Source organism: Anas platyrhynchos, chromosome 6, assembly GCF_047663525.1.
Source record: "Anas platyrhynchos isolate ZD024472 breed Pekin duck chromosome 6, IASCAAS_PekinDuck_T2T, whole genome shotgun sequence".
Classification (NCBI taxonomy): domain Eukaryota; kingdom Metazoa; phylum Chordata; class Aves; order Anseriformes; family Anatidae; genus Anas; species Anas platyrhynchos.
In genome coordinates, this window is record NC_092592.1 from 39,062,376 (window position 1) to 39,088,361 (window position 25,986).

The following is a 25,986-nucleotide window of genomic DNA, read 5'->3' on the forward strand; positions in this document are numbered from 1 at the left end:
GGGTCCCTCGGGGTTGCTTCCAGCATCTTTGACCCCTTGACACCTGGCAGTCCCCCAGGCCAGCTTGCAGGTGGCATGGGAAGAGCTGATGGGGGACGTGGTGGCCGTGCTGTTGTGCAGGGGGACACGGGGCTCAGCAAGGAGAAATGCCAGGTCCTGCCCCGCAGAGCAGCTCTATGCACTGGTACGGGCTGGAGGATTGCCACTGGTTTCTCACATCTGCTTTTTGTGGCCACCTTTGGGAGGTTACCCTTCGGTTGGCTGGCATCGTGCCTGCTTGGCTTTAGCCCTGTGTTGCGCACTCGCATTTTAAACCCAGCTCCTTCAAACAGCAGCGCTTGCACAAATGGCTGATGCTTAAAACTTGGCCACGTGCGTATGGAAATGAGCATCGTGCCTGTTTTGCACAAATCAAGTTGGGATCTCCAGCTTTATTTAAAACCTGCGAGCAGAACAGATGTATGCATTGCGCTGCATCTTCATCAGGGCTGGAAGCAGAAGCAGTGGGGAGGAGAGAGGGAACAGATGTTGCACGGGGAGAACCACATAAACCCCTCAGGCCAACTCATTTTGCTTTTCTTTTTGTTGAAATTTCTTGGATTGAGTGGTGCTGCAGGGTTGCAGTCACGCAAAGACGAATGCAAACGTTGCAGTTCCCATAGGATGGCTGAGCTGCCCATACTTAGTATTGCTCTTCCTCGCTTTGTCATTAATCAATTTATTATTTTCCGACAACTTGCATCTTCTGGCCCAGTTTTGTCCTTTGTGGATGCATAATATAGCGGGCTGAAGTTGCAACAGGAAGCATTAAGTAGTAAAAAGTTAGACAAAACAGAAATCAGCAAGTTTCACGAACAAAATTTGGGGTACAAAAATGACGTTTCAAGCACCAGAGAGTAACCTTGGTTATTTTTCCTGAAGGTTTTCAAAGAGGATCTTCCTGCAGAAATTGCAGGATTAGGAGTTCATAATAAACATCACAGTTGACCAGAAAACCTATTTCTATATTGAGGGCTGTTCTTATGTGGCACTGAAGAGAGAAAAATCCTGATACAAAAACGTAGAGAGACCATTAGAACAAAATAAGTGCTATGTCCTTGGGTGCCGGATCTAATTATACATCCTCTCAAAAGACGCAGCAGCTCTACCGGAGAGAGATTCCCGTATTTTGGGTAAGTGGCACACTTTTTGGAGAGGGCGGGGAAGCCACTGACCTAAATACATGTTTATCTGAGAACTTACTGCATTACAGGGAGGTTTTTTTTAAAAACCCATCTTAAGCTTGGTCCTCTGTATCAGTAAGGGTTTGGAGATTTTAAAGGTTACAGGACCCAATAAAAATTGCACGAGCTGTTCTTCCGTGATTGTTTACTGCACATTCTTTACAGTCCTTAATTTTTCTGCAATTTATCATCTTGAATGTTAGTATATTAGTATGTGGGCAGTAGCAATGAGGTGTAGAATAAATTGAAAGTGCACTGTGTAAGACTGAATATCACACCTGACTTTCACTGCTTTTTTTCAGTGGTATTTCAGAGGAGAACAGTTTCTGGCCGTAACAGTTCAAATGTCTTTAAGGCTCCAAGGCACTAGGTAGAGATGTGTACTATTTTTTTTTTCTACTGATGAGGTGCTATCAATGATCTTTTTATGCTGTGAACACTGAGTTTTTTTCCAATGTTCTCACATTGGAAGTCACATCCCTAGCCCGGTAAGGAGGCTGCAGACGTACGTCCTGGCACGTATCGCAGAGCAAATACCCGAGAGATTCTGGGAGGGGACATGAGGGAGAAGGGCTGAGTTTTGCTCATACTCTGCTTTATCCAGAAAAAAAAAATAGGTATTTTGCCCGGACTGTTATCTTTACGCTGCAGAGCAATACTGTGAGCACGTAACAGTGTGCTGGGCTGTACAAAAGCAGTCCTGTCTCCTGAACTTTTTGAAACTCCCTGAAAAATGTATGTGCCCAGAAAGGTGTGTGCTCTCAGGAGAAGCCCCCGCAGCTCAGCACTTCGGTTCGGAGCTGTGCAGTAAGGTAGTTTGGTTTTCCTCCAATTTAACCCGTGGGGTGCTGCCTGCCGGGCTCCGCTCCCTGCTGACCTCTCCAGCCGCTGCCTTGTGGTTTTTCTCTGCAGTGCTTTGGGGAAGTCGCGGCAAACAAGGGGTAGCGGGGGCTGGAAAGGAGGCGGAAGAGGGCGATCGGTGTGTCTGCAAATGCCTTGCTCCTTCTGCAAAGCTGCGGTACAGAGAATTGCCGTGTCGGCTGTGGAACTCGTTCCTGGGTGACTCCAGCCAAGGTGTCCCCAGCACACCAGCTCCAGGTGTCCTGGTAGAGCAGGAAAGGACTCCTGGGTGTTTTATCTCCTTCATTAAGGATGGATGCTAGCATCCAGGTTTAAATGAACGCACTGAGGGGTGCCAGGCTTCCAGCATGGGGAAACGAACGGGCAGACTTGCAAGTACGTGTGTGCTCTCAGCCCTACCCAGCTCCTTGAGCTCACCTGGCGGCTCCTTCCCTGAGCGTGCAGAACCATCTGTGCACAGCACAGGGCTGCACGATGCTGAGCATCAAATACACATGCACATGAACACTCTATGAAATAATAATTTCAGCAAATCGTACTGGCTGTGAAGAGTTTTTCAGACACGAAGGAAGAAGTGAGATATCACAGAAACAGGATAACTTTTTCACCTTTAAGACTGAATTGTGTAGAGAGGAGCAGAGGACTGGCCAGTGCAGAAACGTTGTCACGAGACATCCTGCCATTCTGCAGGTTAGTGGAGATGTATAACTGGGGACATACATTTTGTCATGTCTCCTGAAGGAGAAAATCAATGCAGTCGAGAGCCCTTATTTAAGGCAAGCTTTCTTGACTTGCATAAGAAATCACAAACTTGAGGTTGTGCACTAGTGCAGGCACTGAGAGCTGTTCACAGGTACGAGGAGTCACAGCCCGCTATAGCCTGTATAGCACACTGTATAGCTTGTGTTGTACTGCTCTGCTTTGTTCCTGATTAATTACTGGCTTAGATGGAAATTGTCCCTGTTTTGAGAGTGAATTATCGCTGTTCAGGAGAGGTTAAGAAATGAAAAGTTTAATAATGTTCCAGTAATGAAATTTACGTTTTCATTCCAAAGAAAAAATTAGATCCAGCTGACATTAGACAGAAAAAGCTGAGAGAATTATCTGTGGGGCTCTTGGCGCCTAAAGGCTGCAGTCTTAACCTTTCTGTCTGAAACGAGGAGCTTTAGGGGCAGATTAATTATGAAAGAGAAATGGACTTACTTTTGCATTTGCCAGTGTATTTTAATACACAAATGAGAATGTAAATAATTTTTTGACTTAACAAAGTTTAAAGTATCCAGTTTTCTTACGTGAGGCAGTGTGTGTCCGGGTGCTGCTGATGGGCAGGGCATTGTTAGGCATGGACTTGCAGCATCGGGGGTAGCTCATCATTCCTAGCCAACCTGGGATGAAAACGCTAACACTTTGCTGCCTTTGTCAGCCTAGTCTTTGGAGAGGACTGCTTTACCTCTGTCCAGAGCAGATGTGAAAAAGCAGCTTCCTCATCAGGGTTTTTTATGTGGAAGTTGAGGGGTTTGGGTCGGTGTGCTGGTGTTAGACAGCTCAAGGAGATGTTGTGCCGGCAGCTTCTGGGAGCCACACGACCCCTGGGTGCCTGTCCTCCCCGTACCAACAGCAACTAGAAAGTGTTGTGGGTTTTCCTTAAATTAAAAAGGGCAACCTTGCGGTATGTTAGCAGCTTCTGAACAGCATCGTAACATCTGCTGGTTGGCCGAAGGAGCAGTGTGGTCAGCAGCAAACGAGACCAAAAACAGGTCAGCAACCTTCGCTTTTGTTTTGAGGTACTTCCTTCATTAGAGTAGCAAAAAATGCGTGAGACTGTAAGACGTGTTTATCAGAAGAGTGTTGCTTCATCGGGCTGGAGATACAGAGTGCAACTCACGTGCAGTTGGGTAAGTGGATGGGAGAGAGGAAGAGGAGCCGGGCGGCAGCGCGGGCGCATGGAGGCCAAGGGCTCCCGGCCCCCAGCAGGTAACACAGGGGGGAGCGGGGGGCACAGTTCCAGCAGGGATTTCTTTGTCTGTTAAACCTCCTGATGATCTTTTAACCTGTTCCTCGGGCTGTTTTGCATTCCTCCTTGTGTATTGGAAGTTTTACCATTCTTACGTACTGTATTTCTATGTAGATAGCGTATGCACACAGTGCCAAAGTGTTGCCCAAATACTAAGAAAGAAGGAGTGGGTGAAATGGCTTGGGTTGGGTTGGGTTGGGTTGGGTTGACCCACATGTAAGTTCTTACTGTACAATCGGAGCACCTTCAAACTGAGGCTCTGATTTCTTGTGGTAAAATTCATGTTAACCGGGAAGGTGAGCAGGCTGGGGAGGTCTGAGAGCTGGCTGTGCTGTTTGTGCCCACCCCAGAGATCCCCCAGTCCACCATAATCATAATTGTGGAGGAAAGTTGCCGCTTCCAGCCCCAATTTGCAGTGCCCATTAGTCTTTTACAGCATGTCAAGAGCCTGGCTTTACAGTACGAGTGTCGTTGCCTCCAGGAACTGACATGAATCCATCCCTTTGTAGGGCTGTAAAACTGAGACAAGGACGATGAAGGGGAGGTAAGGAAGGCACGTGTGAAGGGCACCTCTGGCAGTGCAGCTGCTGGCAGTTCAGGCAGCTCGGTGTCTGCTGTCAGTGGATCCACCAGAGATCATTGCCTTCCTCGGTGGGTTTTACTTCAAGTCTCCGTGTCTCTGATTTCAGAACCAGCTTTATCTGAAATGGTCTTCATTTGCCATGCGGTACCTAGCATCATTTCAAAGTGTATGCTAATTTACAGCTTAATTTTTAAGCTTAACAATGCACACAGTGCTCCGTCAAATAATGCCTTTAGCTTTGTAAAGATTTCTCCTTTTTCCCAAGCTTAACGTAAAGATTTTTTTAACGCTTACTGTACATATCGCGCAGTTCGTGCTGAAGAGTGCCTAATCAATGCAGTAGGTTTCTAGGCCCCAAATCTTCACCTTCTCCCAGGTATCTATTTCTTGTTTCCATTGCATATTTCTCCTCATGGACAAGGAGAGAAGGAAGGCAGCGTGCTGTGTGTACCGGGTGCTTTGCAGGAGGAACAAGGTTACAACACCGCCTCTGGCAGGTTGCACAACGCCACCCTGCCGGCTTCTGCTGGGGGGGACCTTCATGGGGAGCCTCGTAATTTGTACGTCTGGGGGTCGGCTGTCTTGTCCCAGTGACTTTTATAGACATGTCGAGCTGTAATCCTGGGTCAGCCACAGAAACAGAAGTACTTTTTGCCTCGGGTTCTCATTCCTCCTTTTTCTGACATCAATTCAAAAAGAAAAAAAAATACATTTTTTTGAGATCAGGTGAGTGGTGGGTTTTGTTGGTTTGTTTGTTTTGCTGATCGTTCTTTTCTTTGAAGTGATTGATAGAAGTTTAAAAGATACAACAGGACATTAAAAAAAAAAAAAAAGAATTTTGAGTGCAATGATTCTTGTTAATATAAAGAGATGCAGTCTGTGTGCGGAGATTTTGAAGCACTTCGCTGGAATATGTTTGGTTTTCTTGTTGTCTTAGTGGGTTTGCTTTTTTCTTTCCTTTAAAAAGCAAGTCTAAAGGAAATAAAAGTTTTAAGGCCGTTTTTTGTCTGATGCTATTCATGGCTGTGATCCCGAAAAGCCAGCCATAAGCTCTAGTAACAGGACATCCATAGGGATGAGGGTGAGCTGGGGGTGAGCTGGCTGGGGCCAGACTTATTTGCAGGCTCTGAGCCTGGCTGGGTTCCCTGTGCTGGCACACCATGTGTCTGTCTGTCTGTCTGCCGTGGTCACTGCTGCACCTCAGGCCGTGCTGCTTCCTTATTTCTTGTTTATGCACATTTCGGCAGTCTGGTGCTGATTGGAGCTGAAGCGATGGAAAATTTGCTGCATTCCCATGCAGGCTGTTTCGGTGGCGGGTCACCCTCACAGCCCAGCATCGGTGTTTGTGATGGGAAGCTGCTGCACAACACCAGTGTCATTGGGCTGCACGCTGCTGTCACTTGGCCTTGGGGGCTTTTCCAGCCTGCATCAGCGCTTTTCCTCTCAGGGTTAACTTTTTATTTCTCGTTCCTCTTTTATGATGCTAATGCTTTTTCTTTCTTTTTTTTTTTTTTTTTCTCAAACTTGAGCAAAGGGAAATCTCCTCCCTGCCCCTTCCTGCCCAAGAAAGCCTAATCTGTCCTGAAATACATCCTGGGGTGCAGCACAGGCTGCCGGCCTGGGTTTTACATTCCAGTAACTCAGAGGCTTGCTAGCTTAATCTTAGTAGTAAATGCATGGCTTCTGTTTATTTTTTGAGACCCTAGGCTGTAAAGAACTTTCTGTTTATTTTTTGGAGCCTCCAGGCTGTGAAGAACTTCAGCATCCCTAGATATTTGCATTGGTAATGATCCTTTTTTTTGAGAGAAATGGCCTATTAGTAGGCGTGTGACTTAATAATGCATGAGAAAATCAGATGCGTTTCATGTCCCAAGGCCTGATTTTGAATTAAAGCTGCTGCTTTTTGTCATATATTTACTTTATGTAGCTAAATTTATCTGCTAACTTAGTGACTGTTGCAGGAGGAGAGAAATACAGCCCCCTGCCACCAGCTGCTGCAGTATCCATGCAATAGCGGCCCAGCTATCGCTGTGGCTTTCGGTGCCGGGGAGCTGCAGGACCCCGGAGCTGCCGTCTGTCCCCGCTGCAGCTGTGTCCCTGCAATAAATACCCAAGGAGCAGGTTTTGGTGCGTGCCCAGCCAGCCCCTACGTGCACACACAGCTGTTACCCCGAGTGAATCTCGGCACATTTCGCAGGGCGCTGCCTCGCCGTACGGAGCCATCCCAGAGCAGGTGGTACAAAGGATTTATCCAGGGCATGAGTTCAGCATCTGGCTTGGCTCACTTCCTTGGTTTTGTAATGGTTCCTTACACATTTTTGCCAGAGAGAATTGCTGGTCAGTGGGAATGCTTTTGTGCTGGGGCACAGGCTCCACAAGCAGCTGTGGGCAGCTGCGGGGTCGAGTCCTGCAAGTGTGGTCCCCGGCCGTGTTGTGCCAGTCTGGGTTGCAGGAATTCCTGTTGCTGCAGCTTTAATCCCCAAAACAACATTGTTCTTGCTGCTCCCATGTTTTTGGGACGGTTCTGGCTTGTGTTGCTGCCAGTGTTTGGGTTTCCAGCCCCATCCCAGCCCTGCTGGGGTTCCCAGTTACAGGGATGCCAAACTGGGTGCCAGGGTGGCTGCATCCTTCCTGCATTTCCAGGTCTGCATTCACCAGGTTGTAGAGTTACCACATTTTAATGGGAGTTCAGAACGGGGTTAAGCATGGTTATAGAAAGGTTTCTGCATGCGAAGAAAGTTGTCAGAGCCTGGGAGGCTTGTTTTAACCCGAGCAGTTAGCAGTGTGATTTGTGATGGTGCTTTGTGATTTAAGTCACAAAACTACTATATAACTTTTTGGGTAGCATCTTTCTTGATGTGCTATGAGTGAGTTCTCAAATATCCAGACGTCATGTTCTCCTTTTCTGGTTTGTCTGAATGTGCAGACAGCCCATACATCGTGCTGCTGTTTTTCCCTTCCTCCCCTCCTTCCCTCCCAAATGAAATACTTTGCCACTGAAACACAAGCATTTAATCTGGCCATTGTGTGGCACATAATTCTCCTGTATGTATTTTCCATCGTATGTAATTAGCTTTAGTTCTCAAGAACCAATTTTAAATATTCATATAGATCTATTACAAGGGAGCATCTGTATGATGATATGTTTTCTGCATCTGAAAAATAAAAGGACCACTGGGATGGAACAAAAGGCAACTTCTCAAGTTAATTGTAAAATTTTATTGGTGTTTCACTCTGCTGCTCTAGGGTTTCTCCTGTGAATCAATTGCAGACTGCCTAATTTATGGATGAACTCTGTCTGAAAGGCGTCGCAAATTGATTTGCTGACAACGCATGGGAAAAGGTGACCCTAATTTGTTACTTCAATCTCCTGTACAAGCCTATTGGGGGAAAAAAAAAAAAGTGATACTGGAACTTGCAAAAATGTAAATGCAAATTTTTTTTTGCTCATTGTAAAGGTTTTGCATGCGTATTCAGTAAAGTGTAATGAATGTAGGGTGTGGGCAGCAATTGCTTAGTATTATCAAAGATATTAATGAGACTTTAAAATGAATCAAGATGTTTGTCCTGCAGTGTTAGTTCCTATAAGATTTTATACAGAAGCCCTGCAACTTCTTTGTTGGCCAATGTTAATTGCTTGGTGCCCTGAAAAGCCTGGTCTGACGGATAAAGCTCTTTTCTTTCTCCATGTTTCTGTCTTTGTGAACTTACTCCTTTGGTGAGCTTGTAGGTGAGATGGTAAATAATTCAAAATACAGCCTTGCTGCAGAGATCTTTATTTAACTAAAATTAGACCAAGAAGGACAGATAATGAATATTTATGCAGCAGGAGACAAGTTTGGATATGAAATAGGGCTGTAAAATGGCTGTGGTGTAGACCCAATGGTAGACATCTGCTTATAAAATAATTCAATGTTTTTCCTTCCTTTTTCACCGTAATAACAACTTGTGCTTTCATCTCAACTCAGAATTTTGTGGCTGGATCCTGCCCTGGGGTGGGGGCCAGCCCCTAACACCAGCTCTGCTGTAAGCATCACCCAGGGGACCGCAGCTGGGCTGAGGCTGTGTGCCCGTGGCGCTGGTGACCAAAAAATGCAGGTTTTGTGCCTTGTGAGGCAGGCCATGTGCTGTGCAGCACCAGCTGCTCCTCCCATGGGTTTACCCAGGCTTTTCACTTTATAACTCGTTATCTGGAGGTAATTTCTTCCATGCTGAGCATCTCTCACAAAACTTGAACTGGTCTCTTAGGATTTGGCCCCTGATGGAGAATTTCTAGTGGTTCCTGGTAGCAAAGGGATCAATGGGGTGAGCTGAGGCTGAAGTAATAACTCAGCAATTTATAAACCTCCTCTGCTAAAAATGAGCTGAGGCCTTTCCTCCTACACCCTTTGAGTAGGTTTGCTCTTCTTTGTGTGCTCCAAAAGCTGAGGTTATTCAAATGTTCATCAAAATGCTGATACAATGCTCTCTCACACAAGGGACTGTCGGAAAAGGGAGGGCTGGCTCTGCAGTGATGGTAAGCTTTTCTGCATATAAAACTGCAGGACCGGCTCAGGATGTTGATAACACGATGTGAGGTGCTCTGTTAACTGTTTCCTACATTCTGCCCCCAGCAGCCGCAGGACTTGCTCTCCGTAAGGCATTTCTCTACAAGCTCAGTGTGGATTTTGTCAGGCACACAGACCTGCACTGCAGAAACCACTGCCTCAACCAGGGGTGTTACCAAAAGGAAATGGTGAAAGTGGTCAGGAAACGGGGGAATCAGTTCAAGAGGTAGAAGCAGGAAAACTGCAAAAAGCTGGAAGTGGTTTGTTCTTTCTGAAAAAAAAAAAAAAAAAGAAGGGATATCACGGAGCTTCACCTTACAGAATTACCTGGTGAGCCTGCAGGAGCACTGCAGACATAAATACGGCAGACTTCCAGCTATCTTAGCTCAGAAAACACATCTCCAGCAGCCTTTGTGCCTCTCCTGGGAGCAGGCTCAAGGCTGTGTGTGGCGGCTGGAGTGATGCCAGGCAAGGTGAGGGGCAGGTGGGCACAGCAATGGCATCGAGGGTCTGGTGTTTTGGGTTCAGTCTCTGCGTCCTCCCTGCTGGCTGAAGCTGTAGCGTGGTGGACGCTTGGGCTGGCTCAGATCTGGTATTTGGGGTCCAGATTATCTCTCTGATGAGCTGTGCTTGCTGTTTGAGGGAAGGGCTGTGAATTCCAGCTAAGCCAGGAGGAGGAGCACCTGTCCCTGTGGCTGAAAAAAGAACCAACTTCTTGTGAAGTTTTTGCTTGCTGACAAGACTTCTGTTTTTGCAGAGCTGAATTTGTTCCCCTCCTTTATCGGCTGTACCCTAACAAGATGACTGGGATCGATTTGCCTTAGGTGTCGCTGAACAAAGCAGTCCTTCGGGGGTCCCACGTGTGAATAGATAGGTGAAAAAAGGTCTGCAAGAGCATCTCCTTGGGCCATGGATGCTCAGTGCTGCTCGTGAGGCTCCTGCCCTACCTGGAGCAGGGACCAGGCCACCTGGGCCATCCAGTGCTGGTGCTGTATTGCAGTCTGCGGTGGGGCCAGGACAAACGGCGTCCCAAAGGGCTTGGTGTCTCCAACCCAGACCAAGCAGCCTCACAGGGGCCGTGTTTGGGAGCTCGTGGGGGCCAGCAGGCAGTGCTCAGACTGGCAGAAGATACCGTATGAGCCCACTTTGGGAAGGAGGTGAGGGGGAGCTGGAGGTTTCACAGGCCGGTCAGCTTACCTTCATTTCCAGGACAAACCCCAAAACAATTAAATATCCCGGGAAGCAGTTGGAAAGATGTGCAGGAGGTGACGTGGCATGCCCTGTCGGATCAGGCGTGTTCCTGTGGCAGTGTGACGTGCCCCATATGGAGCAGCCACAGACGCTGCCCAGAGGTCCTGACCCCATCTCCGAGGATGCTGTCTGGGAAGCAATTTGGGGAAAGATGGATGCGATGAAACCCAGGCCTTCAGAGCAGCGATTAATTGGAAAAACCCTGCCCTGAGGAGTGCAGGTGTGTGGCCTTCACAGTCCCCTGTGTGGTGTTATGTATTGTGTCTGCTAATGGCTTGGCTTGCATGGGAAGTGTTATATTAATGGCATTCAAAGCAGCCTTGAGTAATTAGGGAGCCATTGTGGAGAGGACAGCGTGCAGATGCAGAGCAGGTGCAGAAGGCTGAAGCAGGAGCAACGAGTGGTACAGGACGAGCTGGGGAAGTGCTGTGCAGGGCCCTGTGCGATCCGTCCTTTGCCACGATGCGTGCAGTGTGCCAACCTCTGAGACCATGAACGGATCGTGTCCTTTGCATTTGGACTGGTGAGGCCTTCCTGATGCCCTGCGAGCACCTGGGGAAAGATCTGGGCTGGGAGAGGTCAGAGCATGAGAATCACCAGGGTTTAGAAGAGACTCATTCAAAGAGGCTGAAGCAATTGTTAATTGTTTCCTAAAGAGATGATCAAAGGGACCTGGGCATCTGCAAGCATAGGAAGCTCAAATGGGAATGATGGGATGGCTCTTCATGGGGTGGGGGAGCATCCAGACAGCAAAACAAGAGAACCCAGACAAGTGGAGGACTGAGACACATTGCTGAGGGGTGCTGAAGAGCATCGCTGGAGGTTCAGAAGCACTCTTCATACAGACATCACGAGTGGTATAGGTCCAGCCGAGGTGATCTGCCAGAAGAGGGCCCTTCTCACTCAGCTGTGTTATTCAGCGCTTTTGCAGCTATCATGGTTATATTTAGAATCTTGCAGTTGTGTGAGCACCTCTATAAAAAATGATTCATTTCCTTAATTACATTGAAACCATGGGGCTTTACACTTAGCCTCAGATTGGAGTTATTTTAACTTACTCCTTTGTGATTAAAAACTCAGTTTGTGGGTGTTAATGGGTGCAAATCTTTTTAAGAATGTTATTTGGGGATTTTTAGTTAACATAGGTGTGAGTTTTTTTTATAATGGAAGGAACAGCAGTAATTTAATTTTTATGTTTTCAGGGGTATTGAAGCAGTTTTCTGTATATACTAGGTATGAAAGTTTTGAGGTGGTGTCCTTGTACATTGCGCTTGGAATAATAGACATACAGTGTCATTTTTAGGAAGTCCTTTGTGGAATCAGGGCTCAGTGATCCTTGGGGGTCCCTTCCAACCCTGGATATTTTGTGGTTCTATAGCTCCTGGTTGTAGCAGTCCAGGTTTGAGAGAAAGACATGCTTAATAATACTTATCACAACTAGAAGAAAAAGCGTTTTATCTACAAATATTTTTGTTAGTCATTGGACTAGGTGATCTTGGAGGTCTCTTCCACCCTAAATCATTCTGCGATCATATGGCAAACTATTTTATTAACTATAATTTGCTTGCTGACTTCATCCTGGTTAAGTATACTTCATTAAGTGTGGACCTACTTACCTTAGCCCAATCTCAACTCAGTGCTAGCTGATGGAGATTGAGTATCTGCACTTCAGAAAAGCACCTGCTGAGAGTGTTACTGAAAGAGCTGATCAGACAACTGCAAAAGCAGTGAAAAGAGTTCTTTAAAGTGTATGCAAATCTATGGACCTCTGTGAGAAAGAAAATGCACTAATTGTCCTAAGCTTTGTTTACTTCATCATGGAAGCATAGTTTTGAATTTGAAAACAATTCTAATTTCTCTGAAGTTGTCCTTCCTTCACTGTTATTGTTGGCTTGATCTTGTGTACTGTTTTCCTAATTTGGGATTTCTGTGATGTGGAAACTGAGAGTTCTAAGTCTCACCTGTGTAATTTTAAATATGGCATCCCTAAAGCCTTCACAGCCTTTTTATTGCTTCATTGAGAGCCGCTGAGCACAGCATGAAAAAGAAGTGTCCCTTCAGATAAGGCACACATTACCTGAATATGGAGAGTTTTCCAAAAATTAAGGCTACAGCCAAAGTTCAATATGTTCCTGGTTTGAAACACTTCTAAAGCAATTATCTTTTTGCTGTGATTTATGGCACATCTCCATAATTACTTTGATTCTAATCCCAGTAAGTAGCAGCGCCAAAAAGTCAAGCACATAAAATTAAAAAAAAAATAAAATGCTATAATACTCCGTACAACTGCCTCATGATCCTTGATGTATTTGTAAAGTCTGTTTGATTGAAAAATTTCTCGCCATTTTTAATGCGGCAAGTGTCACTTTTTAATGGTGGCATGTCAACCCCACTGCAAACACTGTCATTTAATCCTTCGCGGAGCAGACCTGCTAATGCAGTGCTTAATCTGCTAGTGACAACCGGTGATTTATATTCACTGGAGAGCTCAGCATTACTAATTGAAATGGATTTGAACTACTGCTAGCCATGGTAGGGTTGGAGACTTGCTTGTGATGTTGAGAAAGATACGTAGGACTGGCTCTACATGGTCAGTGGAATTTAAAAAAAAATATACTGCAAAAATATTGATTTTGGTCTGTAATAAGATGTTTATCTTTAAAACATGTATTTTTTTTCTAACAGATAACATGTTTTCTCAATGAACTCTTGTAAGCTGTGTTATAGTCCATGAAGGTGGGCACCTACAGATAGTGTGACTACCTACCAAACTAGCCTTTGGCAGAGCAGAAATTTGCATTTCTCGGCTGTCCGCTGTAAATTTTTGCCAGGCACAAACTCTGTGCTCCATATGCTGACCTTCCCTCGCCTGAAAGTGAAAACAAATGTAATAGTTTGTCTGTGTGAATTAGGGACGAAGTGACTAAGCGAGTAAGACAGTCTATCAAGCTTCATTATTCCAAATGAAAATTCATTTTATTCGGTTAATTGGTACTTTGCCTCACTCAATCTCTTACGTGTAAATGGTTATTCTAATTTGTAGTCTTTAATCTGATTATTTCCATCTCTTTTAAAAGCCCTTTATTGCACGTAGTCTATACACATCGGGAATTATTATTGTCAGACACAATTTTGCGAGCAGTTCTATTAAATTATATAGGATTTTAAATGTTAAGTATTTATCTCTTACATTCTGTTTCTATTCCTGAAGAGGCCAGTAGCAAAATCTGTATTTATATGTCAAAAAAAATGGAAGTGAGTGTGCTGTAGGCAGTCCCATTTTAAAACAAATAGGTTTTAATGGCAGTATCGCAGTGTTTTTATAACTCACCTCTAAGAAATGGCTGTGCAGCAGCCTGTGCAGCTGATTTTTAGGAATATCTCCTTCGTAGAGTGATCCCTGGCAGAGTTTCTTGCTGGCTGAGCTGCACGGGATGCACTCGCACGATCGGCTCGTCTGGCACTTTGAAAAATGAACTCAGTCACAAAGAGCGGAGGTTGGAAAGACAAATTCAAGTCATTCCGAGTAGCTCAGGATACTAATTTTAGTTTTTTACTGCAGTCTTTCATTGTGTTTTTGGCTTCCAGGTGTCATTACAGAAAGAGATAGGACTCTGCTCCATCAGCTCACGCAGTTTGCCAGGCTCATCTACACCGCTGCATTGCCCAGATGAGGACCTTTGTGTATATGACAGATAGATAGCGTGTAGATGTATATATGTATATATTTATATTTTCATACATCTAAAGGCATTTATCTTTTTTCTTTTTTCCCAGTGCACGCTGCAGGAGGGCAGCTTGATCAGTTGTTGGAAGTCAGGCGTGCTTTTCAGTTTTGAGCTAACCTTTATCTCAGATGCAGACAAACTATCACAAGCTCTTTCCTTATCCTCTGGATTTTAGGATATCCTAATTCTCTGAGCAATACTGAATTACAGGAATTAAAAAAAAAAAAAAAAAAAAAGATACCTAAGGTATTTATTTTTTCTAAAGTTCCTCATTTTTAAAGCAGATCAAAACATTCAGCTTTTATCAAACTTCCTGAATTTTTCATTTAGGGCTTTCCACTCTCCTATTTCCATGTATTTGCTATTTTTGGTATTATTAAATCCTTAGATATGAGTTATGAAGTAAGTTCTCTATTCTGTACTCACACTACCCTGACATTAAGTGAGCGCTTCATTTATTCTGCGCTAATTTCTCAAGCGGGATTCCCAGAGTTTCATAAACAGGCATCCCTGCTGGATAGGTGTGCTTCTTTTTTAAGCGATTTTGGAAAACCACAATCAAATGATTAATTTTAAAAACTGTCAGGTCAGAAGGGGATTCAGTTGTGTGGTCAAGACAGAAATTAAACGTGTCCTAGTGCAGTAATCCCTGCCAACAGTGCCATTTCCTCACGTTTGGGGGCTGAGCCATCCACTGTGGCGTGTCCCTGGGCCACCCAAGGACCAGTGGCGATGACAAATGCTGGGCAGGGGCTTTTTTGCATCTTCCACAGATTTCTACACCAGGATTGCATTTGGGCGTTACATGCCATGCCTCCTGGGCAGGATTGGAGCTCGCTGTGCAGTTTCACAGTGACGTTTTTGGTCATGCTGCCAGGTTCTCTGCTGGACATGGAAGCATTTTTCTGTAACAATGCCGACTTTTAGAACTGTGATTGTAGCAGCAGGCTCTAACAGGTTTCACCATTTTAAGGCTTTAGTTAATCAGGAATAGCTAATAACCTCTACTACAAAAAATGGGATTCTATGGAGGTAAAGCTGAAGTGCCTCAGCTAGTTACCCACAAATATCCATGAAATAGGGACTGGATGTCGTGGGATACAAGCAGGCAAAATGCACGACATCCTCATGCAGTTCCTGAAGCAGCTGCTGTGGCTTTTTGCAGGCAGGCAGCAGTGGTCTTGCAGAAGGAAGGTGGCCTTGAGCCCTGTGAAAGCTGTGTAATAACGACAGCGCGCACCTCACACCTCGCTTTCTTCCTTTCTGATCTTATCAGCAAGAGGCTTCTTTAGTGTACACGGTTGTCCTTTCCTGTTCAGCGCTGCCTTGCTGCCTGCCTGCTCTTTCTGGAGACGAGTTGTTCTATTTTTTATTTTCTTTATCAGATTATCATGACACTGCACCTCCTTGAGAAAGGAAAGCGTTGCTCTGTCTACAGGGGTTGGGTTTTTTGGTTTCAGAAAATGCTGTAGTTGAGGTCCTGTAGTAACTGCATGCGTTTCAGCATATGAAGCAGATAAATATACATACACAGTAAAATTCACAGTATTTTAATGTATTTTATTCAACTTGCTTACTCCCTATCCACCCCTGTCTGAAGACAAGCACTTGGTGCTTTGCAGAACTTGATCGTACTGAGCTCAGGCTCTTGCACCTGCCCCCAACATTTGCTATAATTTTTCATCCATCCTTTGGCAAGCAAGAATACGAAGCACTTAATCATGGCTTCAGATAAAAATTAGATCCCAGAATTTGCATAAACCTTGTAGGTGCGTTTGTTTCTGATAAATTTGGGGGCATCAAATGTGTAATCATGCTACGCTTTATCACATTGAAGAGAACAGATACGAGACGTCTGGATCTGTATGTCTGTCTGTATGTCTGTCTGTATGTCTGTCTGTATGTATGTATGATCTGTATGGAGGTTTTTCATCGTGGTTATTCTCATGTCTACCGGCGTTTGTGCTGGTTGTTTTTTGTTTGGTTTTGGGTGGTTTTTTTTTTGGCCTGTTGTTAAGCGCTACTATATAATATCCTGTGTAAATTGTGCTATTAAATATTTATGCTGATAACATCGGGGAGCTTTGTCGTGCCGTAGTGCTGCTGTTAAAATTTCAGCCATGGACACAGACCCACCATCTGGCCGTGTTCTGCCACTTGTGAAAGCCAGCGCGTGCCCACAGTGCTTGGGTGCAGCGTTTTTGCCAAAGATGACACTTGAAAATCCAACAAGACTGCCTGCTGCCTGGGGCGGCAGCCTGTTGTAATTAACCCGACTATTAGGGACTAGATAAATGCTCAGAAAAAGTAACAAGATTAATTTTTTTTTCCATTATAAATACGTACCTCAGTTTTGAGGGACTGGAGTGCTTCTGGGTTGTCTACCCCCAGCTGCCGACTCACCCTGCTCCTGCAGCAAGCTCCTGAATTTCTCTACAGTCCCCAAAGCAGCAGCCCATTTTCATCACCTTGATTCTAAGTTTTTCTACATTGGAAATTGGTCCCACAGAATATGAAATTTTCTGTATTTGGGAGGCTCTGATGCCATATTTTATAGCTTGATAGTTACGGCACGTGTGTTCTCCAAAAAAATACATCATGGTGCTCTGTGTATGTGTGCTTGGAGAATGAAGGCAATGTCAGAAAACATATAAAGGTAGCTCACAGCCCCAAAAGGTGTGATACCTGCAATGAGGACAGGCTCCACCAAACCTCCATGCCCAATTTCTGCCCTGTTTACTCTCACGATGCCAGTTACTGGTACTTCTGTATTTTGGAAATGATTTCCAGTTTCCTTGCCTCCATGTCCTCAGCTGCCGTGTGTTGCTGACACAGAACAACTTTTCTGCCCCGATTTCTGTAATCATCTTTGAATGATGGCTGAATGCTGTCTTCCTGTTCTTGCACTTAAAGCATTTGTAATGAATTCTTAATGCCGACAAGTTGCATTTCCTTCCCCTTTGCATCAACAAAGAAAGTTAAGTGAGAAGGCAACAAGTTTTAAAACTTCCCTTGTGTAAAGTAAGCATTGCTTTTTCTTTAATTTTGTTCTGAAGAGCGGAAAAAGGTAATAGTAATTTGACCCAAAAATTTATCTTACGCTTTTCTTGTCTTTCAGATCCAGGATGGAACATCCCTGTTCGTTCCTGCTACTCTGTGTTAGCTTTCTGTTCGTGCAGGCTTTACCACCGAATGGAACTGAATTACCCAAGCCCACCACAACGACAAGTAAGGCCATCATTTAATTGGCAGGGGTGGGAATAGGGAGGGAAAAGGACTTCAGGTGAGGTCCCTGCAGTGACTTCCTGAATATTTCTCCATAATGTTCTAATCTTGCCTGATGACATCTGTGTTTGACCTCTCTTTTATTGGTGTTGTAACTTTACTTTCTCTTTCCCACATGTGGGAAATACACAACTTGCACACTGATATTTTGAAATAGAGGCAGAGTTGCTTAAACAGCAGAGAGAACAGCAGGAGGAACTACAATATTTTTGTTGCCTTTTCAGTGATGTGAGCTATCTAAGGCAGAGCTGGAGGTGGATAATAGTGCAGGTATCCTGCATCAGGTGAGGTCAGGTGAAAAATAAAACATTTTTTTTCGAAGACCAGAGAGCAATCTTCTACTCTCTGATCCACCGTAGCATCTCCTATTTCTCCTCATTTCCTTCTTTCTTTGACATTTCTTCCTCTTGCTTCGGGACCTCCAGTAACTGGCTTAACACAGCACAGTCCTGTAGAGGGGCTAGTTAAGCCTACTTTACTTTACTTTAATTTACTTTAATTTTATTTTACTTTATTTTATTTATTAATTTAAGACCATTGATTCTGCTATTATGTTCTATGACTGGATGACAAATCTGAGCTGCACATTGTCCTTATCCTTCATAAAGCTAGGTAGGTGTCTTCAAATGCCTGTGTGGCTGCTGCTGGGCATTGGCAGTTTGACAGTGCGTATTTATTGGTTTAGGCAGTGGCCATGCACGGCGCTGTGCTCACCTCAGAGATGGATTTAGGAATGAATAGCTTCTATGTGGCCTTGGCTGAAGGATAACAAAGCTATTGTGTTCCATATGAACACTCTGCTAAAATCTCAGTAACTTTTCAGGTCGCTGTTGTTGTCATCCAGTTTTTATAGAAGGGTGTGTTTTTGCTGTTTTCTTTTTCTTTTTAATCTGCCTGTGAACTTCACACCCCTATGGATGGAAAGCCAAGCAAGAGTCACCTGCCAGGCGCAGCTGATGGCAGTGCCCATGGCCTGGAGGGTCTGCGTGGGGACTGAGCTCCTGATCCGTGGCAGCACGGCCTTTTCTCATCCAGCTGCAAGGGACAAAGCCAGTAGCAGGGCTGGCTTTGGTCCGTTGTTTTTTTGTGGTGTTAATGCCACTTGACATTCAGTCGAGCAGCATTGGAAATAAGTTTTGTTGTTTGCACTTCAGAGCTGGTTCTTCAGGTTGTCAAAAAACTCATGTGTCACCAGTGGGTTTTGGATCCCACGTTCATCATTTTGGTCTGTATTTGTAGTAACTCAGGTCTTAGGCATTTGTGTTCAGCAAGGTGTAAGACTTCAGGGCAGCAGAGGTCCGGCAGTGTGCTGCTTTCCCTTGTTTTGCTTAGGTCTTTCAAATTAAGTAAAATGTTAATATAAATAAAAATGAAGCTACATACAAGATACTAATAAATAGCTCTGTTGAAATACTGTCAAATAGTTGTCTTTGCCCTGCCTCTTGTATAGCACCTGCAGCTTTAGAAAAACAAGTTATTTATATTTGTCTGAATATGTAATATATATTTGTAGGAATATGGGAATTGAGAAGTAACCTTGTTAGCTGTTTCAATACCTAAAACATTTAAATAAAATTATTTAAAACAAAAAAGGACTTCCCCAAAGATGCTGTTCACCTTCACAACTTAATTCAAATTTGTGTTGAATATGAGCATGATGATGTGGGTAAGAGTAATATTATCTTCCATATTTTAATTAAATCTTAATTTCAGTGAGGTGAGTTAGAAATTATTAGTACAACTAAACTTTTTTTTTAGAAATATCAAAGCCTTCATTACTTTGCTGTGAGAAGCAGAGTTCTGTCTGATAAACAAAACATGCACACTGCAAGTAGATTGCTGTATAGAGGGTTCCAAGATAATAGGATTATCTAATACCTTTAATAGCTACTGAGCTAATAAAATTTTAAAAATAAATAAATAAATATTTCTGATTAAAGTATTGAGAAAACTCTTTTAAAAAGTACAGAAATAACTGAGAAGAGTTGTCATTTTGCATGCAGATTTGATGAATGACCCAAAAAGATAGGATGTTTTTGAGTATTACTCAATTTTTCAGCACTGCTGCCATTTTGCTTCCTGCAGGAGTACCATGAAATTGCTACCATGAAATTCCCATTTAATACAATCAGAATAGTCTGGGTTTTATTGCAACGCCATTTACTGGAGAAATTGTACTGTGACTTACTCAGTATTCAACTGCATAAAATATAAAGCACTATTTATTTATTTGGATTTGCCTAAATTTGTTTATTTGGATTTGCACATACGTTTCAGGTAGATAAAACTTTATGCTATCAAATACATGTAACAAACTGTTTAGAGATGATGCTGGTGCATTGAATTCAAATATTTTCTGGTTACTTAAATATTTATTAGTTATCCAGGGTTAATCATAGCCAGGATTCTTTTACTTCTTCTTCTTGTTTTGTTTTGTTTTACACTAGTTATGTCATTTAAATGTCAAAGCAGCCTGGGAGCTGCAGTAGTAAAACTCTTAAATTTAAATGTTTGGAAAGGACTTCAGCGCTGTTTACACTGGAATGAGCTTCCTAAAGAGGTGGTTGATGCCCCATGCCTGTCAGTGGGCAAGAGGCAAAATTGGTCTTCGGGATGGCAAATGCCAGCACGATTCTTTCATTTGCTTCTGAAGAACATGAGGAGAGAAGTGGGCTTTGGATGCTGGTTTGTTTCCCCCACCTTTCTGTTTCCTTTAGTCTTTCTTCAGGATTTTATTTTTTTTTTTTTCACTTTGGGTATGTTTTTTATGCCTATCAAAGCCTGGTTATTGACTGTCTGTCTGCTTCCTCTCTGCAAGCAGCCGTTGTGAAGCACAGCAACTCACTGCTACGGGGTTTTATTATCCAAAAGTAGCTTGAGGGGGCTCAGGCTGGACTTGGGGCATCCCTGCTGTGTGGGGCACTTCTGCTCTGCCTCACAGCACGAGTTCAGCCGAGCCTGTAGGAGGCAGCACAGCTCTGGGGAAACTGAGGAAGGAGGCGAGCAGTGAATTAGCTTTAAGGTTTTTCAGAGCCTGAAAAGCACATGGTAATTGCAAGAGGCTTGATTATGGCAAATCAATCACTGTTAAACCTGCTGAGAGGCAAACTGAAGTTAAGCACTTGCAAAAGCTTTTATGGCAGCAACAAAATAAAATTTTGCTACTCACAGAGTCCTGAGATTTCAGAACTGCCCATGTCCATGAAAAGTGCTAAGGCCTGCCCAAAGTATGTCTCTTGGGTCTATCTTCAGCACAGAATTAGTCCAAAGGACAGCACGAGGACAGCCTGTGCCACACGTGCATCTGCAGTGCGAGTAGCATCCCCGGTACCTGCAGCTCAGCAGTAGTGTGAAAGGGTTTCTGTGCCAGGGCTGCACGCTTTGGGGAGCTTGGCTGCTCCCTGCAGTTACTCTTGGTGAATTTGGAAAGAGTTATCTGCCCTTTGGGGCTTGTGAGGAGCATTGAAAGGCCACAATTAACAGTGAAGAAGCTTGATTGCTCTTTGAAACATGAGCAGAGATCAATGTAAAAGATACGCAGCACTCCCATGAGGTGGATCATTTGGTCTGACATCTCCCCTAAGTTATGGCATGAGGTCTTGCATGGCCACCAGGCAAGCTGGGTGCAAAATCTGATGCAAGGTGAGCTGAAATCTTCAGCAGAGATGTGGCCAAGAGCTTCTTCATCCATCCTTCGTCTGACAGGAGTGCTGCCTGTATGCTGGCGTTGCTGTCATTTGCATTAATGGGCCACTGTATGATCCCAGTCCTACATGTAAAGGAAGTGATCCAGGGATGAAGAGGAGCAAACCTGTGGAGGGATTATGGTAGGGGGACAGCAGGACACGCGCTGTTGTATAGATACTGCCGTAAGTTCCCTTTTTTGTTGCGGTTGCTTTTGTTTTTAACGCTAGCACACTGAAACTAGGAACATCCTAACCCTGGAGGAAATGGTGATGCATTTCCAGAAAAAGCCTTAAAGACAACTGGGGCAGCAGTGCAGGGAATAAAGCAGGGAAGGACCCATGAGTCAGACTCAGTGGGTGGCAGGGGAAGCACGAGGGGTTGTCACCATCCTTCTGGTGACAACACTCATCCTTTGCCAAGTTCAAAGTCCCTATTTCATTGCAGTTCTGAAATGTACCCTCCAGACAATTGTTTCCATGTAGCTGTGAACAGAAAACCATGCGGTTTTGGGCTGCTGCTCTCTTTGTGTTGGAGCAGCAGGAAATTTTTCCCAGCATGGCTGTGGTACAGAAGATGCTTTAGAAGACATCTGCCTTTTCTGCATGTACTTACTCATGTTTCAGCTGTCAACTTTGGAAGCAGCAGTGATTAAAGAAATATTTCACATCTCTGTTTCAGTCTCCCACTAAAATCCGACTTAATGCGTAGAGAGTTATCTTGGCCAAAGATCTTTCCATCTGTGAACCTGCAGTGGCCTAAGCCTTGTCACAGCTTTCTGTTGCAGTTTTTTGGTTGTGTTTATAAAATCACCAGTGCGGACACTGAAGAAAATGCAGGTAATAAATGCAACTCTTTAAAAACATGTGATGCCTTACATGCAGGCTCTGCAGAGGTGAGGCCACTGATGTGCCACTGCAAGGCTTCAGAAATAGATGTGCCCACAAATGAGGAAGGAAGAGCCACTCATGGGTTTTGACCTCATCTCCTTGTAGGGGGAAAGGAAAGATCTTGATGCAGAGAATTGCACCAGGCATTGCAGGGCTGCCCTGTGCTGAAAGAAACGTGGGCAGCCCTCTGGCAGGAGGCTGCACTGCTCCAGGGGTGCACTGGAAGAAGTCTGTGGCCCTTGTTCATGAATCACTTTTCCAAAGTCCCCTTAAAAATAGGGTGTGGGATGTGTCAGCTCTTCGGAAAAGTAGAGACAGGGGCTTTTGTGTTGTGTAATGGACTGCGGGAAATTTTAATTCCCCCGTGACTCAGAATTTTTGCTGTCATTTTGTCTTAGGCATCTTGAAACAGAACCGATTATAAGAACTACCAAAACCCCCAAATCCTGGAGGATATGAAATATTCAGTCTCAAATTTCCAAACTACAGAAGTGGGCTAAAGCGGTTCATTTTGCCCGTGAAAGGCAAATACATACTTCTTGTTTCTTTATTTGCCAGATCATTGTTTCTATAGCGAGTTCAGTATTGCGAAGCGCTACACAGAAATTGCTAGGCTGCTTCTGCCTGATGTGATTCCATCCAGACACTTCCTACAATAGTGATTTTCTGAAAGGCCATCAAGTGCTGGTTTCTGATTACGATTTTGTCATGCCTGTCACTTTTGTCTTCATATACCACTGAAATGTTAAATTTTGTGCATTTTATTGCCTTGCCTTTCTTCGTGCTATTATGTTGACTGAGGTAGCTTCTCTCCTTGTCTGCCCTGTGGATATCCCTATAAAGGAGGTTTTATTCCAAGCCCTAATATTCTACTTGCGAAACCTCACATTTCTTCTCTCCAAATTTTATTTTTCCCCTCTTTGTGGAGTTTGTTTTTAACAGTGTTAATCAAGCTTGCCTTCTGCTCTCTCACCCGTGACTTAAATATGACTAGGCTCATTTGTTTTGAAGCGGTGATTACCCACGACGTGGAAAAATATCGTTTGATACAGGGCTGGTGTAGTTAGGAGGACCACTTTGTAGTTTTAGGTAATTATTGTAATCTTGTGATTGAATGATATTTTATGTCATGGCTTGTGGCCTATTCAGAAAGTGTTTGCTGCAAATAAAATGAAAGAGTTTAGGTAAGTGTGAATGCAAGAGGTGTTAGAATTACTGCTGCCTCTCTCTACATTCAAAGACCACTGTAGAAATTGTGAGGAACTCATTAAGAATGTGTTGATACAGTTTAAAAAGAAAGCCACCAGCAACCAAAACTGCCTTCTTTTTGGTAGAGCATATGTTGGTAAGAAGGTTGACAAGAGCACATGAGGAAGGCTGCTGTACGGACGGAGAAGTGGGGGTCCCAAGACCCATACTGGCAGATAACACGAGCAAGGGCTGCTACTGCAGGGATCTCATCTGGCTGTGACCAAGGAGAGCTCTGTCTACCTGCACGAGCTTTGGGCAATAATTCCTGACCCCATCTGCCCACCCCGATGCTGAAACTTGGGTTTACGAGCCTGGTCGGAAGGAGAACAGGCAGCAAGGCTGTATTTTGCTAGCTGAAGACTAAGGCTGAGAGTTTTGTTTGTTTAAACAAAACATGCTCTTTTTTGTGTGTTTTTAATGTGTTATATATTGTTCAGTAGCATTAAAAGATTACAGAAAGCACATTGAAACTGAAATGTGAAGTGCCACATACATTGAAAAAAAAAAACACTTAACAGAAGGGTGAGACTTGCAGTTCATACTGGATATAACATAGATTTGTTTTTATCTCCATTCTGAGCATGTATAAAAATCCCTGCCTGTATTTGCATACATCGTGGCGTGTCACATTGGATAAGTTGCATGTGTTTGAAACAGACACCGTGCCTTTGGAGTAGATAAAGTTAAGGAACGGGTGGCACTCCTGGATGATTTCTGGCTGGTTGAGAAGCAGCTGCTGCATGCAGGGATAATTGCACAAGGAAACCTGTAGAATGGGCTTCAAATGTAGTTCAGGACCTTGCAGCACTTAAACTTACTTTAATTACAAGTAAATTTGTTTCTAACCAGTCATCCCCAAAATATACGTGACACTGTCAGCAACAGATAGAGAGTGCTCTGTGCGTGTGTGCCTTTGAAGGAAAAAAAAAAAAAGGGTTTTAATTTCAGCTTTGCATATATTAAATAAATTTGTGATGCTTTTTAGTAAGTGCAAGCAGATTGTTTCGTAGAACCAATGATTTCTGATATCCCAGGCTGATCCTGCCTGTGCTGGATGAGGCAGTCTGCATCTGTACTGCTTCACATTGACTGTCTTTCATTTTGCAGACTCTACAGAGGAGAACAATTTACACAGGGACCTGCTGACTTCCATGCTGATCCTGCTGCTGGTGTTCATCATCTTCATTCTGTTGGCTGGCTATTTTTTCAGGTACGTCTGTGTGGAGCTCTGCGTGCAGAACTAGTTCAGTCTTGTTCTGATATGATCTAATGAGGAAACGAAAGCGTGCGTGCGCATGGTGCGGCAGGAGCCTCCATCACAGCGCAGGGCAGGGAGCCGTGGTGCTAGCGGCTCTCGCCGTAGCAGCTCGCGGGAAGATGAACAGAAACAGCTTCTCCAGGCTTACATGGTTGGTAAAGGCTGATTTGGGAAAATGCAGGTTACCTTTAAACGTAGTTTCTCAGATTAACGCGGCGTGTGTATTTAAAGGTTCAGAAGACATCGGAAAGCTGTTGTGAACTCCGGTGACAAAAAGATGCCAAATGGGATCTTGGAAGAACAAGGTAAGGAGAGATTTGCTTTCCTTGTCTGTGTGAATTGGGTGTATGCACACACTGTGTCATTCATCAGGAATTCAATTATTCAAGCATTAATTATGCTTGCCTCTTATTTTATAATGTAAATTCTAAGATTATTAATAAAGATAAAATAGTAAAAACAAAAACAGCAGAAGAGGTCCATATGTACATGTATCTATTCCTCTATCTCTGTCTCTATCTATCTATCTATCTATCTGTATCTATTTATCTTAACTTCCAGGTGTTGGTTTTAAATAACTTTCATTTTATGTTGTGATGCAGAAAATACTTCTTCGTAAATGTTCTTCAGGTTCTTTAGAAATGTTTTATTAGGATGCTGACTGAGATTCAAGTTTCTGGCACTGTGATCATTATATTAAGAGAAAGGATTGCAATATTTCATCTTAAAAGACAAAATAAAATAAAATAATAAAATAAATAAAATAAAAAGCCCTTAACTCTTTGTGAAAGTAGCAGGTTGTTCCTGCACATAAGCAGGCAAGCAAGGGGATGAGATAGGGCTGTATTGTAAGCCAGTTGGACTAAAATAAAGTACTCCCAGGAATTGGTAAATGTTTTCCCCTGGCTTTTTTGAATGTGCTGCTTGTATTTCCTTGAGCAGGGAGCCCCCAGGGCTGGTGGCTCGGTGGGGCTCAGGAAGTTCAAACATAGTACATGTGGAGGAGCCATTAGTTTCTTGCTTATAAATTTTGTGGCCATAACAAAGAGGAAAATGTAATGAAATGGAACAGTTACGGTGGTTCTTCCTATCAAATCCACAATGCTACATATGAACTGAAGACTTGGTTAAAGTAATGTGGAAGAAAACATCAAGAAAGTCAGGCTTCTGAATACACCCCGGGTGCTTCCTGTTCAGTCCCGGCGGTTGTGCACAAGCCCTGCTGAACCTGCTCTGGAGTTTCTCTGTGCCTGTCCCTCAGTGGTTCATGCACTCATTGGGAGGGTTTAGTTTTGAAGCCTGGCTGCTGGAAGTGTCATGCTCGTCTGCCAGGCTACAGGTGCCTTATGTGTGAAGTAATCCAGTAGTATCTCCTGCAGATAAATACCAAAAATTGTCCCTCCAGTCCCTG

The 25,986-nt window shown here is 43.9% G+C and overlaps 1 protein-coding gene and 1 long non-coding RNA gene across 8 annotated transcripts in view; one reads left to right on the top strand and one right to left on the bottom strand.

Annotated features, from left to right (window-relative positions):
* PTPRE (protein tyrosine phosphatase receptor type E) overlaps positions 1 to 25,986 on the top strand; it is a 92,672-nt gene that overhangs the window by 39,037 nt on the left and 27,649 nt on the right. For 3 of the 7 annotated variants that reach the window (XM_027460260.3, XM_027460261.3, XM_027460262.3), the window contains 3 exons: positions 17,326 to 17,435; positions 24,425 to 24,527; positions 24,807 to 24,880. In XM_027460260.3, coding sequence (XP_027316061.2) covers positions 17,333 to 17,435; positions 24,425 to 24,527; positions 24,807 to 24,880 — 280 coding nt within the window. In that variant the 5' untranslated portion in view covers positions 17,326 to 17,332. Of the gene's footprint in view, positions 1 to 3,648; positions 3,842 to 3,930; positions 4,059 to 17,325; positions 17,436 to 24,424; positions 24,528 to 24,571; positions 24,727 to 24,806; positions 24,881 to 25,986 lie in introns of those variants that run through there. The other 4 variants (XM_027460258.3, XM_027460259.3, XM_027460257.3 and 1 more) reach the window with 4 other exon arrangements.
* On the bottom strand, positions 8,442 to 10,783 carry LOC110353198 (uncharacterized). The gene is made up of 2 exons (XR_002403398.4): positions 10,426 to 10,783; positions 8,442 to 9,923 (listed from the first exon to the last, which is right to left on the bottom strand). It is a non-coding gene; the product is annotated as an uncharacterized lncRNA (long non-coding RNA).